This window comes from Mirounga leonina, unplaced genomic scaffold (genome assembly GCF_011800145.1).
Source record: "Mirounga leonina isolate KUSES-001 unplaced genomic scaffold, KU_Mleo_1.0 Mir_82, whole genome shotgun sequence".
Classification (NCBI taxonomy): Eukaryota; Metazoa; Chordata; class Mammalia; order Carnivora; family Phocidae; genus Mirounga; species Mirounga leonina.
This window is the reverse complement of record NW_023270825.1, coordinates 1,100,938-1,116,168: the sequence shown is the minus strand read 5'-3', so window position 1 is coordinate 1,116,168 and position 15,231 is coordinate 1,100,938. Positions and strand designations below refer to the sequence as shown.

Here is a 15,231-nt window from a genome sequence, read left to right as displayed (position 1 = left end):
CAAGCGGACCGGTCCTGCGGGGGCCGCTCTCGGAACCAAGGCCCGGCGCAAGCGGCCCGGTCCTGCAGGGGCCTGGGCGCCGGCGCAGAGCGCCCCCTGGTGTCCACCTGCGGGCCTGCTTGTCCCGCTGGAGTGGGGGTTCCGTCGGGCGGTCAGACGGGTGGGAAGGGCCGCCGGGAGGAGGAGGAGCCCAGGCCTGGGATCGATGCGGGGGCGCCCACTGAGCCTCCCTGGCCCTCGGCAGCTCTGGACACGTCCAACGTGATGGTCAAGAAGCAGGTGTTCGAGCTGCTGGCCGCCTTGTGCATCTACTCCCCCGAGGGCCACATGCTGACCCTGGATGCCCTGGACCACTACAAGGTGAGCCGCGGGGCGCCTGGGTCCACGCTGGGCCAGGGCACGTGCTGACCCGGCCCTCGCCCGCCCTGCAGACGGTGTGCAACCAACAATACCGCTTCAGCGTCATCATGGCTGAGCTCTCCGACAGCGACAACGTGCCCTATGTCGTCACCCTGCTCAGTGTGATCAACGCCATCATCCTGGGCCCCGAGGACCTCCGCACCCGCAGCCAGCTGCGCGGGGAGTTCATCGGTAAGCGCCCGTGGCCCGCCCTGTGCCCCCTGCAGGAGCTGCCCCTCCCCGCTCCCCTGGGGCCCTGGACGTGGGTCCTGCATGGCTCTCAATGTGAGGCTGACCCCCCAGTTCCAGTCCTGCCAGGGTGGCAGTGACCGTTCAGCGGGGACGACCGTGTTGCCCTCCAGAGCGTTCTGGGTACTTGTAGGAATGGCAGGGTCCCCCTCCCGCCCATGGGCTGGGTGTTCTGGGTGGTGGGAATGAGCCCAAGGAGGGCGCAGAGAGGAAGGCCTCAGAAGACGCAAGCAACCCGGGGTGGGGGGCTGACCAGAGCAGCCTCTGAGGCCCGCTGACCCCACTGTCCCTTCCCAGGGTTGCAGCTGCTGGACATCCTGACACGGCTACGGTGAGTCCCCACCACTGTTCTCCAAAGCCAGGCTCACCCTTTCCTTGGGTCCCACACGGCACCTCCAGTGGGCAGAGGGGGCTTCCAGGAGTAGCCCCAGTGGGCCTGCCCCGCTGAACCCAGTCCCAGTGACAGTGCAGTCTGCCGTCGCTCACACTGCCTGACGGGCCACCCTGCGGAACCTCTCGGCCCAGGGGCTTGGGGGTTGCCAGACACAATGCAGGACACCCCGTCAAGTAGGAGTGTAGACCAACAGCAAGGCGTTCTAGCGTAAGCATGTCCCATATGTCGCATAGGACATACTCATGCTAAATACCACTCGCTGTTTTCCTGAAATTCAAACTTATTTGGGTTCTGGGAACCCACGCAGCTGAGAACGCCCCTCCCAGGCCCCATCAGGACCACTCTCCTGGGTGGGGCCACCTGTCCCAGCTACAGGGCCACGTGCCCAGCACAGCCCCGCTCAGAGAGGTCTGTGCGTCTGTCCAGGGTCGGGGGGGAGGCGGGGGGCGGGCAGCAGCCTCAGCCCGCCCGGCCCCTCTCGCCCCAGGGACCTGGAGGATGCCGACCTGCTGATCCAGCTGGAGGCCTTCGAGGAGGCCAAGGCTGAGGACGAGGAGGAGCTCCTGCGCGTCTGTGGGGGCATCAACATGAACAGCCATCAAGAGGTCTTCGCTTCTGTGTTCCACAAGGTGAGCTGGGGCAGGGCAAGCTGGCCGGGGCCCGTCTCCAGAGGCGGGGGTCCGGGGCTCAGACACGGCTGCCTTCCCTGACCGGAGACCCCACCCCGGCCAGATCAGTGGGGCCAGATCTGGAGCCACATCAGGGAGCAGCGAGGGATCAGGGGGCTGGAGACAGGAGGAGCCCGGAGCTGGAACGGGCAGCCTGGGGGCAGTCTTCGCTGTCACAGGCTCCAAGCCAAGGCCACGGGACCCGGGAGGACAGCGTCCCAAAGACCAGGGCTGCCCAGAGGTAGCTGAGCTGTCCTGGGCCCCCGCAGGTGGGCTGCCTCGAATGGCCCAAGGGGCTTCCGGACCAGCAGGAGGCCAGGAGGCTGCGTTCTGGTCCAGCTCAGGCCCTCCCTGGCCGGGACCTCCTGTCCTTCGCTGAACCCACGGCTCTCAGCCAGGGGACGAGTGTCGCCAGGGGGCCTCCAGAAACATCTGGACACATTTGGGGTGGTCTCAGTCGGGCAAGGGGTACTACCGGCTGCAGGCGGGTGGAGACCAGGGATGCCGTGAGACCTCCCACCATGCCCAGGGCAGTCCCCAGCATGGAGAGGGGTCCAACCCCAAATATCACTGGTGGAGCAGTCAGGGAACCCCAGCTCCGGCTCATCCAGAGCGGTGACGGGGTGGACGTTCCTGGCAGTCTGAAGCCTGCCGTTGTCGGCCTGCCCCGGGAAGGGCATGGCTGCCCACCCATCCTTTTCCTCCCCACCCAGGTGAGCTGCTCCCCAGCCTCTGCCCAGCTGCTGTCCATGCTGCAGGGCCTCCTCTACCTGGAGCCCACCCTCCCCTCCAGCCAGCTGCTCTGGGAGGCTCTGGAGAACCTGGTGAACCGGGCCGTGCTCCTGGCCAGTGACGGTGAGCAGGTGGGGCAGATGGGGGCGTCCTGCCCACAGCGCCCTCCCTGACCCCAACCCAGCGGGCAGACAGTGGGTCTTAGACTGTTGTGGGAGGGTTCCGTCCTTGGCCCCTCACCCACCCTCTGCCTGAGGGCAGTGGCCATGCCTTGCCCGCCGCCCACCACCCACCTCCTCTGGCACCTGCCCTGACCCTGGACAACCCCTCCACAGTCCAGGAATGCACCCTAGAAGAGATGGTGGAGCGGCTCCTGTCCGTCAAGGGGCGGCCACGCCCAAGCTCCCTGAACAAGGCCCACAAGAGTGTGCAGGCCGACCTAGGCCAGAGTCAGAAGGGCAGCATGCCCCAAAACAGTGGAGCCCTGAAGGCGGGTGTGGAGGGCCGCCAGCCCGAGGCCGACCTCACCAGGCTGCACACCGTCGACGTCCAGGGCTTGAGCAGCATGGTCGCCCCACAGCAGCGGGCGCCCACCCCAGTCCCACCTGCACCCCCACTCCCCGGCTCCCCTGCAGTGCCTCCTCCCCCACCCCTACCTCCCCCACTGCCAAGCCTGGGGGCCCTGGCCCCCCCACCCCCTCCCCCACTGCCAGGCCTGGGGGCCCCGCCACCCCCTCCCCCACTGCCAGGCCTGGGGGCCCCCCCACCTCCACCCCCTCCCCCACCCCCGCTGCCTGTCTCAGTTGGGGCCCTACCTCCCCCACTCCCGGGCACAGGGTGCCCCCCTCTCCCCCCACCCCTGCCGGATCTGTCTGGCTCCTCTAGGGTGGGTGGCGAGGACATCATTGTGGCCCACGTGAGCCACGGCCTGGACTCTGCCTGGGTCCCAAGCCACCGGCGAGTAAACCCTCCCACTCTGCGCATGAAGAAGCTCAACTGGCAGAAGCTGCCGTCCAGGGTGGCACAAGGTGAGGACCCCCGGTCCCTGTGAGTGGCTGCCTTCCCGCGGCCGGGGGCTGGGCTGCTGGGCAAGTGGCCCGCCAAACCTGCAGCAGCCCAGCTCCTGTCTGGGCCTCGGCCCGGGCGTGAGCCTGACCGGGCACCCCATGCGCAGAGCACAACTCCATGTGGGCCTCGCTGAGCAGCCTGGGTGCCGAGGTCGTGGAGCCGGACTTCTCCAGCATCGAGCGGCTCTTCTGCTTCCCCCAGGCCAAGCCCAAGGAGCACGTGGCCGCCCTGGCCAGGAAGGAGCCCAAGGAGGTGGGGCCGGGCTGGGGCTCGGGCAGGGGCCTCTGTGCTGCTCAGGGGCCAAGGGCCAACACCAGGGCCGGGGTGTTTTCCAGATCACTTTTCTGGACTCCAAGAAGAGCCTGAACCTCAACATCTTCCTGAAGCAGTTTAAATGGTGAGCAGCCCCTCCTGGGAGCCCCCTCCCCTCCCCTGCACCTCCCATCTTGGGCTGCGCAGTGCCCTCTGCAGGCCGCTCCTGGGAAGTGCACACCCCCCTCCCTGTGGCCAGTCATAGCTGCAGACGGGCCCCGCTGGGGGCCCTGCAGAGCACCAGGCCCCACTTCCTGGGGAAGCTGAGGCCCAGACAGCAGCAGTCAGTGCTCCCGGCCCCCAAGTCCTTGCCTGCAGCTGCTGGGCACTGGCTCCTGCCAGGGAGCTCCCTGGGCATGCATGAGCCGGCCTGCCTGGGTCCTGAGCAGCCGCCTGGAAGGAGGAGCGGAGGGTGCAGACCCGGAGGGCGGTATTCAGCCCCCAGCCTCGTTACTGTGTGACCCCAGGCAGGGGGTTTGCCTTCTCTGTATCCCGGCAGCTCGGGCCCCCAGGCAGCAGAGAGGTCATGGGCTGAGGGCAGCCCCCGACTGGCAGGGTCCCCAGGAGCCCCCAGGAGGTGGCCGTGCTCCCTGGGCTCCCACCCCAACCACGCCCTCTCTCCTGCAGCTCCAACGAGGATGTGACTGCTATGATCCGGGCTGGGGACACCACCAAATTCGACGTGGAGGTTCTCAAGCAGCTCCTCAAGCTCCTTCCTGAAAAGCACGAGGTGAGTGGGAAAGAGCCTGCCAGCCCTGCCCTGGGGGCCCCCAGCAAGGGACAGAGGAGGGGACACACGGACGCACAGTCCGGAGCCGCACGGAGCTGTGCTGGACACGAGGGGGCCCTGGCGGGGCAGGTGCACGCAGGTGCCGGGCAGTGCAGGGGGCTTCCTGGAAGGGGATGGGAGCTGGAATCCCATGTGTGGCCTCCTCCCTGCAGATTGAAAACCTGCGCTCCTTCACAGAGGATCGGGCCAAGCTGGCCAACACCGACCAGTTCTACCTCCTGCTGCTGGGCATTCCCTGGTGAGTGGGCAGCCCTCGGACCCCAGGGCCCAGTGGTGGGGAAGGGGCGGGGGGAACTGGGCCTAGACCTCGAGGAGGGAGTGGGGCTGCGCAGACTGTTCCCTTGGGACTCCGCGAGGACCGCCGCACATGTCACTCACGCGCCCACCTGTTCTGAGAGGGAGGGGCGCCCCGCAGGGAGGTGACTGCCCTCCTGGGCCCACCTGGTGCTTGTCTCACGTGCCCCTTCCCGGGCCCTACCCCAGGCCTGCTGAGTCCGCCACTGGGACCTGGCCCAGGAACGTGCACGTTGAACAGGGCTGGGCCGTCAGCCCCCCGAGCTGCAGGCCCAGCGCCGGTGAGGGGGGCCCAGTCCCTGATCTCCTGCTCTGTCCCCAGCTACCAGCTGCGGGTGGAGTGCCTGCTACTGTGTGAGGGCACGGCTGTCGTGCTGGACATGGTGCAGCCCAAGGCCCGGCTGGTCCTCGCAGCCTGCAACAGTGAGTGGGGGCAAAGCCTGGGGCTGGGGGGACCTGGCGCCCAGAGAGCGAGCGTTCCCGGGGCGCTGACCTTCCCCACCTCACCATAGACGCGCAGACACAGCCCTGCTCTGAGACACGCACCATGCACGCGCACTCACGTGTGCACCCACCAGCACTCACACAGACCCACTCAGCCCCATACACAGCTGCGTGTGTGCATGCAGGGACACACACATGAACACTCACTGCTTTCTCCAAACGAGGGACGAGCAGGAACATAACCAAGCCCCGGGGCAGGGACGCAGCAGTGGACGTCCACTCCCATCCCGGCCACAGAGCCAGGAGGGCCACCATCCCCGAAGCCCCAACGGATGGTTAGGGGAGACCCGGGGAGGCCACAGCTACAGCCTTCTGGAAGGTTCCCCCCAGCAGCGTCATCCCCAGAAGGGGGCAGGGGTCGTCCGCCCCCGGGGCGCGGGGGTGCAGTGAGTGCTAACAGTGGTAGACCTGCACCCAGAGCCCCTGAGCCTGTTCGCCGTGGGGGGGTTCCAGCCACCCTGCGCCCCCCGGACTGAGCCCGGGGGAGGGGAGCAAAGAACCGCACGCCACAGCCTCAGACACCGGGCAGCACCCTCCCCTCCCTCAGCCCTGGTGCCCTCCCACAGGCCTGCTCACCAGCCATCGGCTGCCCATCTTCTGCCAGCTGATCCTGAAAATTGGAAACTTCCTTAACTACGTAAGCGAGCCCCCCTGCTCCCCCCCACCCCGCTCCCCCCTGCCAGGCAGCAAGGACCCTCACTCCTGACCCGGGCCCTCGCAGGGCAGCCACACGGGGGACGCTGATGGCTTTAAGATCAGCACGCTGCTGAAGCTCACGGAAACCAAGTCCCAGCAGAGCCGCGTGACCCTACTGCACCACGTGCTGGAGGTGGGACCGGGGCTGGCCCCCCCGAGGCTCGGGCATCCCTGGGGCCAGGGTGTGGCCACGGGGCTCTCACTGGACCCGTCCTGTTGCAGGAGGTGGAGAAGAACCACCCAGACCTCCTGCAGCTGCCCCGGGACCTGGAGCAGCCCTCCCAGGCAGCGGGGTAGGTGCCCCCTGCCCCCCTGACCCGCCTGACCTGCGCTGGCGCCCCCCCACCTGCCTCCCTGCACCAGCACCCCTCACCACCACCCCCGCCTCACCTGCGCTGGCGCCCTCCTCGTCCTGGCCGGTGAGGTGGCTGGGCCAGGTAGGCCCCCAGGAACCACTGCCCCATAGAAGGCTCACTTTCACCTCAGACTAGGACCTTGGGTCCATCATGGCTTGTCCCCACGTGATTTGCAGGAGGAAACTGAGGCCTGGGGGAGGTAGGGAGTGACCTGGTCATGGTCACACCAGGGGCTGGGCTGACGCCACCTCTTTACAAGGTTGAGCCTCACAACAGCCCATGAGGAAGGCCATGCCACTCCCATTGTACAGATGGGGAAGCTGAGGCCCAAGCAAGTGGGGCTGCATTCATGGGGCCCCTCAGCACAGAGGGGCAGCTCAGGGAGGGTGGCCTGGACCTTCCAACTCCAGGTACATGCTGCTGCGGAGGGTCCTCAGGCCCAAGAGCCAACGATGGGCTGAGCCGCTGGGTCCCAGCATTTCACCCCCAGCACCGCCTGGCCCGCCCAGAGCTCTGACGTGTTTCCAGCAACCTGCGGGTGTGTGGTCCAGTGTCCCCCGCTGTCCCTGCGCAGGCAAGGGGCTCCACTGACCCCACAAGATTGGACAGCAGCTATCACCCGACCCCGCCGGGCTCTGGGGTGTTTTTCAGGATCAACCTTGAGCTCATCCGTTCCGAGTCCAGCACCAACCTGAAGAAGCTTCTGGAGATAGAGCAGAAGGTGTGGTCCTCCATCCCTGAGGTGCAGGAACAGTACACCCAGCGCGTCCAGGCAAGCCGGGGCCGGGGTCTGGGCCGGGGGGCGACGGCGGATCGTTTCCGGGGGGGGAGGCCTTGCTGGGGGTGCGGCAGCCTAGGCCAGCGAACCAGGCAGGGGCCGGTGAGCATGGGGGAGGACAGAGCCCGGGCCAGGGGCCCCGCGGGAGGGCAGCATGCTGTCCCTGGTCCCACGGTGGTTCCTGCAAGTGAGGGGCTTCCCCGACCCGGGGGCCGCAGTGCCCAGACCTCCTGGTCCTGCTGTCTGTGGGGTCCGCTGCAGCTAGCCGTCACGCTCCTGCGGCCGGGGCCCCGCCCTGCCCCCAGGGCTCCCTCCACGGGGCTCCCCCAGGGCTGTAACCGTGCCCCCTGCCCCCAGGCCAGCATCAAGGCCTCCCGGGCGCTGGATGAGGTGTTCCAGGCCATCGAGCAGAAGAAGCTAGAGTTGGCCAGTTACCTGTGTGAGGATGCTCAGCAGCTGTCCCTGGAGGACACATTCAGCACCATGAAGACCTTCCGGGACCTCTTCATCCGCGCCCTGAAGGTGGGCTGGGCCGCAGCCCCTCTGCAACCTCGGGCAGAGCAACTGGAATCGCCCCTTGAGGGCTGGGGGTCACGGGCTCTGTGTCCACCCGCCACAGGAGAACAAGGACTGGAAGGAGCAGGCGGCGAAGGCTGAGAGGAGGAAGCAGCAGCTGGTGGAGGAGGAGGCGCGGAGGCCGCGGGGGGAGGACGGGAAGCCTGGTGAGGCCGGGCCCAGCTGGGGGGTGAGGGAGAGCTGGGGGGGGGGGGGCCCCGGCGGGGGGCAAGGGGGAGCTGGGGGGGCGGGCCTGAGTCCTCCGTGCTCGTGCTCGTGCTCGTCCCCCATCCTCAGAGCTCTTGGGGCACCGCCCACCCCCTCCAGGTCATCTCCTTTTCAGGGTCACCTGGGTGGGCTCCAGGGACCCACAGGCAGCCTCTCTGAGGGTCTCTGGGGCTTCTCAGTCAGGAGGGGAGTCGGGAGGCAGGAGGAAGTCTGTGTCATCGACGCCCTGCTGGCTGACATCAGGAAGGGCTTCCAGCTGCGGAAGACGGCCCGTGGCCGAGGGGACGCAGAGTGGGGCAGCAAGGCGGCCGCCGTGGACCCGCCGAGGGACAAGGCGCCTGGTGAGACCCTCTCCTGCCTCTCGTCACCATTTCCCTCCTGCCATCCCTCTGCCTGCTCTCCCCCCTCCTGCAGGAAGCCCTCCCTGACCTCATAGGAGAGCCCTCCGGGCAGCTCCCTTGTTGCCTGAGAAATGGCACGGCCACGAGGTGGGGCTAGAGGGGCAGGCAGCTCGGCCTTCTGGTGCTCCCGTCGGCAGCGAGGGCCTTTGACAGGTGTCCCTGTCCCCGGGGCCCAGGGATGCTGAGGTGGTGGGAGAGGTGGGCACGGGGCCTGGGAGAGGGGCGCTCCACTCAGCGTGGCTGCTCGGTGGGGGGGCGCTCTAGGGACAGGGATGAAATCAGCCCAGTGTCCCCTGCTCGGCCACACCGTGGGCCTGCTCTCTGGGAACCCACACCTGGAGGCCACCAGGGAAGTCTCCTGGGGCTGTGGGCTCTGCAGGGCTGGTGGCATTCGGGTAGAAGCTGGGATGGACGGAGGCCTCCCCCTTGGGCACATCCTCAGGATGGTCTGGGAGTCGGGGCCCGCCCTCAGCCGCCATGTCCTGTGTCCACAGTGGCCCCCAGAGTCCCCTCAGGAGGCACCGGCTGCCCCACCTCTGAGCCCCGGGGCTGGGACCTCTCAGATGCCACTGCCCCGAGCCCGCAGCCCACCGCAGACCCGTCAGAGGAGGGCGGGCCTGGGCCCCTGGAGAGGCGTTCTTCCTGGTACATGGATGCCAGCGATGTCCTGACCACCGAGGACCCTCAGAGCCCCCAGCCTTCTCAGGGCGCCTGGCCCGTGGTGCTGGGAGGTGCGCAGGCCCTGAAGCCTCTCAAGCTCTCTGGTGACAAGCCTCCCGGGGTCAGAGGGTCGAGCCAAGATGCTGAAGACCCCACAGCCCCTGAGGGCGTCGGCCTGGCCGAGGCCGACAGCACCGTGGAGGGGCCGCCGGACGCCGCTGCCCACGGCCGCAGTGCCGACCTCCCCGCCACAGGCCCTGGCGTGGCCGGGGACGGCGACGGGGACCAGGAGGACACAGCCCCAGATTCTGCACTGGACACATCCTTGGACAGGTCCTTCTCTGAGGACACAGTCACGGACTCTTCAGGGTCCAGCACTCTCCCCAGGGCCCGGGGACAGGCCTCAAAGAGGACGGGCAAGCGAAGGAAGAAGCGTCCCTCAAGGAGCCAGGAAGGTAACTTGGGGCTCCCCTCCCGTCATCCCTCGTCCCCCGGAAGCAGGGGACCCGGGTAGGCAGGGCACATGGGGCTTGGGGGCATTGGTGTGCGACCCGCAGCGGGGCCCCGAGCCGCGGCCGGCCGTTCCCTCCTCTCCCCCCAGGAGTGGGTGACGCCCGGGACACCCCACGTCCTGCAGGAGAGACGGCCACCCTTGTGCTCGTGAGAGGAGCGGCTCCGGGAGGGGGAGCACTGCCCTCGTCCCCACGCCCCTCGCCCGCTGGCAGGGAGTGGTGGCCGGGCGGGTGTGGCCCGGGGCTGCCTGAGACCCTGCCGTGTGTGGTGCAGCCGGAGCGCCAGCTCCGAGCTCAGGCAGGTCAGGAACAAGCCGCTGAGCGCGTCTCTCTTATTTGAAAGCAGAGGTTGTCCCTGACTCTGACGGTAGTAAAACACAAAGACTCTGTGTGATTCAGTGAGGTACGTACCCGCGCGGGCGCTGAGCACTAACAGCGCCGCAGAGGCCGCCTGCACCCCGCCCTCCCGGACGCTAACCCGCCCCCCAAGCCGCCAGGGCCTGTCTGCGAGCCTGCCCGCCTCTGCCGCTGGTGGTGGGACCCGCCTGGCTCGGCCTGCCCCCGCTCTCTGGAAGGGCAGGAGCCGTGCTTTGCTTAGCTGGTGTCTCTGCTGCGGCCCGGTGTGACCTTGGAGCTGTGCGCTGGCCAATAGGCCTCAGGTTGGGGGGGCTCTGACGGCGGGGGCGGCTTGGCCTCCTAGGCCGGGCAGGACAGACGGAGGCTGCCCCTGTCCCAAGCGGTCTGGCTAGTCCGGGGCTTTCTTGACTCCTGTCCCTCAGGGTGGCACCTTCGCTCTGAGACCTTCCATGAGGCACACGCCAGCCCTCCTCTGGCCCTTGTTGGGCCACAAATGTCCTCAGGGAGGCAGTGAGGGACAGAGACAGTCCCAGGGGCCGGCTGCCAGGGAGAAGCGGGCCACAAGCCCTCTCCAAGGAATGGACGGACCTCCCCTCCCTGGCGGCCAGGTCCTGGGGACCACAGATGGGTCTGTAGGCACATCCTGGGTCCACTGCACCAGGCCTCCCAGGACCCCCGAGTATGGGCAGGACCGTCATTGTCTCTGACGTGGCCCGAGAGGCTCACAGATGCAGACAGACAGGCCTGGGGTCCCTACTGCATTCCGGGCCATGCTAGTGGTATGCAGACCTGTTCCTCACGAGCGGGGAGCCACTTGGGTCTGCAAACACCTGCACCCAGCTCGGTGCCAGGGTGCTGTGCTGGCCTGCAGGGCCCGGGGCGCAGGACTCGGGGCACAGAGGAGAGGTCCAGCAGTGCCCAGAGGAAGCAAGGGCAGAAGCGAGGTCAGGTGCACCCCTCTTTACAGTGTATCCTCACTATTGGGTACAGCCTTTAGTCTCAGTTCCAGAGTTTGCTCCTGGGGTTACTTTCTGAGCTCGGCTCTCTGGTGGGAAACACCAGCGTGCACTAGCAAGTGGGGCCGAGTGGTCTGTGGGTTTGGGGGGCTGGCAGCCACATGTGGCCGCTGCCCAGGGAAAGATCAGTGTGCACAGCACGGCTCTGTGCTCTCGCAGGACCGCCCCCGTCCTCCAGCATAGTGGTCCCGCTGCCGCGTGCTCGCTCCCCCACCCTGGGCCCCAGCATCCCAGTGGCTGGGGGCAGGAGGAAGGAATCCCACCGTCCTTGTCTCCTCAACCTTTTATTTGAAAAACTTCAACCAGACAGGGAATTTGCAAGATCATAACGAACACCACATACCCTTCACCCCGAAAGGGCAAGAACTTGCAAAAAAGAGCGAAATGATCAGCATTTGCTGCATTGCTCTCAACTTCACTAAAGGATTTGAGAGTTAGGGGCATCGTGCCACTTGAACCCAGCCCCCAGGGTCTCCTGTGAATGAGGCTGCTCTCCCCAGCCCCCACCCAGCACGTTTCGGGGTCTGTCATGTGCAGCCCCAGGCCCCAGCAGGGCCCGGGCAGGGGTCCCACCTTGCCTGGTTGTTTTGGCTTGTTGGAACTGAGACACCCCCCACCCCTGGGGACCACACATCCAGCCTCTGTCTGTCTCGGGTGGCCCCCGTGTAGAAGGCACCTTCACTTCAGGGGTGTCCCATGGCTTCCCCCCCCACTGCTTCCAGATTGTGTTTGGGGCAGGAATTCGACACACGTGATGTGGGTCCTCCCCAGGGCCCCTCAAGAGGGGCTTGGGCCCTTTTATCCCCTGGGTAGGGGCCTGGATGCCAATTACCTGGTTGAGGTGGTGATTTGGGAGCCCCCTGCTATGTGGTGCCCTGGCCCCGCCTTGCCCTGGGTCCTGGCACCCTGGGGGGAGGCCGACAGAAACCCTGCTCTGAATGACTTTTGACTTCTCTTCTTCTCACTTCTGTGCCCCATCTCTTTCAAGCATGATCCTCAAACCTGTCTGCCCAAGACCCACAGGGAGCCTGGAGTGGCCATGGGGGCGGGGCATTTGCAGGGAAGAGCCGAGCAAGGGGCCCTGGACCAGAGGGCTTTGATGGGCAGGGGGCCTGCAGGGCCGGTTGGGGGCGTGCACGTGGCAGGAACTGTGGAGGTGGGGCCCTAGTGCCCTCAGGACCAGAGCTGGAAAAAGACAAGTCAGGAAGCATCCAGTGTAAGGGGTGGATAGGGAAGCAACTGAGGAAGCTCCAGGGAGAGGCAGCAGTGGGGACTGATGAGGGTAGACAGTGTGGCATGGGCCTGGGCTGGGAGAGCAGGGCCTTGGAGGGTGGTAAGGGGAGAGAGCAGGGCCTCTGGTGCGGGGAGAGAGCAGAGCCTTGGGTGGGGGGGAGAGCAGGGCCTCTGGGGGGGGGGGGGGGGGGGGGGGGGGGGGGGGGGGGGGGGGAGGGGGGGGCGGGGGGGGGGGGGGGCGGGAGGGTGGAGAAGGTTGGGGAGAATAGGACCTGGGTGGGGAGAGAGCAGGGCCTATGGTGGGGAAGGAGAAAAGGGCCCAGAGAGGGGGAGAAAGCAGGGCCTGTCAGGGGTGGGGGGTGGCAGGCCTGGGGAGGGGGCAGGAGAGAGCAGGGCCTGGGGGCCGAGGAGAAAGGGGGGATGAGGGGAGAGAGTAGGGCCTGGTGGGGGAGAGCAGGGCCTGAGCCAGGTGAGGGAGAATGGGGTAGGGGGAGGCGGTGGGGGAGAGCAGGGCCTTGGGGGGGTGGGGGAGAGCAGAGGGAGCAGGCGGGGTGGAGAGCAGGGCAGAGGGGGAGAGAGTAGAGCCTGGGGGCTGGAGGGAGAACAGGTCCTGTGGGGAGGGAGGAGAGCAGGGCCTGAGGGGATAGGAGAGAGCAGGGCCTGGTAGGGGGTGGAGAGCAGGGCCGGGGGGGGGGGGGGGGAGAGCGGGGCCGGGGGGGGGGGCAGGCCCAGAGATCCAGGTGGACAAGAGCCAGCTGGCTGGGGGTCATCCCAGCACCTTCCACCTGGAAGAGTCTTGCTGCTCAAGAGCAAGGGCCTAGGGTCAGCGTGGACCCGGGGAGACACAGCCAGGCCACCAGGCCATGGTGACGGGACCACAGGAGCCTGGGGACCTGGAAGCAGGCACCTTGGCACTGTCCCCAGCAAGTCTGCTCCTAACGATGCCATTTCCTCTTGCTCCCCACAGGCCTCAGCCTTAAGCCCAAAGCCAAGTGAGCGTGCCCGCGGCCGGCCCCCGCACAGCAGCGGGCCCCTGGACGTGCTGAGTGGGGCTCCTCCAGGGCCAGGCTGGAACTGGGCCCCTGAGAAACCAAAACTCTGTGCCTTACCCTCCAGGGAGGTGGGCCTCCCGGAGCTGCTTGGGGGCACTGTGGCCGAGACCCCAGCAGGCACCAGGGCCCGGCCCCCCGGCCCCCTCCTGGACAGCCTGCACGCCCCCAGCCCTCTGTGGTCTGCTTTCTGAATGCCAATGCCCACGCCTGCACCTGCATGCACCACAGCACCCCCACGGGCACGTGGGCGGTGCCTGTGTCCCCAGGGCGCCTCTCAGCTTGCGCCCTGCCCTCCAGCCACCTGGCACCCAGATGCTTCTAGAGACAGGCCCTCGCAGACCTCAGACCTCTCCCCACAAAGCCATGGGAGCCAGGCAGAGCTGGAGCCCCCACACCCCTGCCCGCTGCCTCCTTACCCAGCCCCGGGCCCCTGCTCCCAGCTCTGCCTCTCAACTGGTTTGGCTGGGCTGGAACTGAGTGGATTTTAACTGAAAGAGGATTGTTTATGCATCTCTGCTCTTCTGGGGTAGCTGAGTTGGGCATAGGTGGGGGGGGGAGGACCCTAGGGCCTGGGGTAGGGGCAGGCTGGCCAGCATCACCACGAACAGGCCATGGTCCCCCCGCTCAGCAAACGGAGGGCGCCTCCCCCGGGGCTGGCCCGCCTCCCGGTACACCCAGCCCTGGCTGCCACGGCCGGGCCCTGGCCACCTTGTCGCCAGAACGACTCTCCCTACCGCTGCCTCCTCCAGAGGGACCGGGCTCTCCCCGCGCTGGGCTGAGAGGAGGCCGAGGACCCAGGCCTGGCGGCTGCCAGCTCCCCCTGCCCCACCCCTGCCCCAGGCGTGTGCTCCCGAGGCTGGCGTCTGAGAGGCTCAGACCAATAAAGAAGAAAAGAGCTGGCCCCGGGAGCGGCGGCGTGGCGTTTAGGAGCAGCGGGCAAACGTGCAGTGACCTCCCCCAGCGGCTGTGCGGACGCGGGCCTGCCTGCTCCCAAAACACCCCCAGGACCGGAGCAGAGCAGGTGCCAGACAGACCCCAGAGTGGGGGCGAGGGGAGCCCAGAACGTCCATGCAGAAATCTCACCCGCGGAGTCTTCAGCGGATTTACAAGGCCTTCAAGCACCGTGATCCAGTTCTAGAATATTCCATCATCCCCCCGAAGTTCCCTTAGCAGCCACTCCCCATGCTGCCTCCCCCAGCCCCCAAATCTGCTTTCTCTCTCCATAGATTTGCTTTCTGTGGACGTTTCCTATAAATGGAGTCCCGCTACGTGGCCTTTCGTGGCCGGCTTCTCCTACGTAGCGTGTTCTCGAGATTGACCGTGTTGTAGCGTGTGTCGGGACTCCACTCCTTTTTGTGGCAGAGTGGGATTCGCCGTCTGGGTGGGCCTCGCCCTGCCTCACGGCGTGGACGCCGCCGGGGGGTTTCCGTGGGAAGCTGCTGCGAATATCCGCAGGCCGGTCTGCGTGTGGACGTGGGTTTTGGTTTCTCACAGGCCGGCTCGGTAACTGTGTAGGAAACTGCGAGGTGTCTTCCAAAGCGGTGGCCCCGTGTTGCACTCAAGGATGTGAGCCCCTGTGCAGACGTCTGAGGGCTCTGTGTCCGGGCCCACCGCGCGTGAGGTGGTCCGCGGGGCGCTGTGGCCCAGGGTGGAAGCCCCAGCTGGCTGAGCCCACCCGCTCCCACCGGGAGCCCCCAAGCTCGGTGACCTGTACTGCCCCTACCCCGGTGACAGGCCCACGGTGCACAGGCCGCCGCAGGGGGGACGTGTTCTAATTCCGGAGAGGCCGTGTGACAGGCCGGACCCAGCTGCCGGGCCGGGACAGGGCTGTTTATAGAAAAGCCTGACTCCCCCCCAGGCCCGCCGGCTATTTATAGACCTGGGCTTGGGGGAGTTGGTGCCCCTGCCGGCCAGCATCCGGCCCTGCAGATCCCGTGTGAACCCCCATGGTGGCCCCCTTAGCCCCAGTCTCCCCAG

At 67.2% G+C, this 15,231-nt stretch overlaps 1 protein-coding gene across 2 annotated transcripts in view; it reads left to right on the top strand.

Annotated features, from left to right (window-relative positions):
• Positions 1-14,582, top strand: part of INF2 (inverted formin 2) — a 27,079-nt gene extending 12,497 nt beyond the window's left edge. The window contains exons 3-23 of one of the 2 annotated variants that reach the window (XM_034992263.1): positions 245-360; positions 432-591; positions 946-979; positions 1,530-1,671; positions 2,424-2,565; positions 2,778-3,470; positions 3,617-3,762; positions 3,846-3,907; positions 4,450-4,552; positions 4,765-4,850; positions 5,229-5,329; positions 5,977-6,047; positions 6,132-6,239; positions 6,329-6,399; positions 7,114-7,234; positions 7,598-7,762; positions 7,860-7,962; positions 8,203-8,364; positions 8,919-9,539; positions 9,943-9,999; positions 13,170-14,582. In XM_034992263.1, coding sequence (XP_034848154.1) covers positions 245-360; positions 432-591; positions 946-979; positions 1,530-1,671; positions 2,424-2,565; positions 2,778-3,470; positions 3,617-3,762; positions 3,846-3,907; positions 4,450-4,552; positions 4,765-4,850; positions 5,229-5,329; positions 5,977-6,047; positions 6,132-6,239; positions 6,329-6,399; positions 7,114-7,234; positions 7,598-7,762; positions 7,860-7,962; positions 8,203-8,364; positions 8,919-9,539; positions 9,943-9,998 — 3,263 coding nt within the window. In that variant the 3' untranslated portion in view covers position 9,999; positions 13,170-14,582. The remainder of the gene's footprint in view (positions 1-244; positions 361-431; positions 592-945; positions 980-1,529; positions 1,672-2,423; positions 2,566-2,777; positions 3,471-3,616; positions 3,763-3,845; positions 3,908-4,449; positions 4,553-4,764; positions 4,851-5,228; positions 5,330-5,976; positions 6,048-6,131; positions 6,240-6,328; positions 6,400-7,113; positions 7,235-7,597; positions 7,763-7,859; positions 7,963-8,202; positions 8,365-8,918; positions 9,540-9,942; positions 10,000-13,169) is intronic. The other variant, XM_034992262.1, reaches the window with a different exon arrangement.
• Positions 14,583-15,231: the final 649 nt, after the last annotated feature.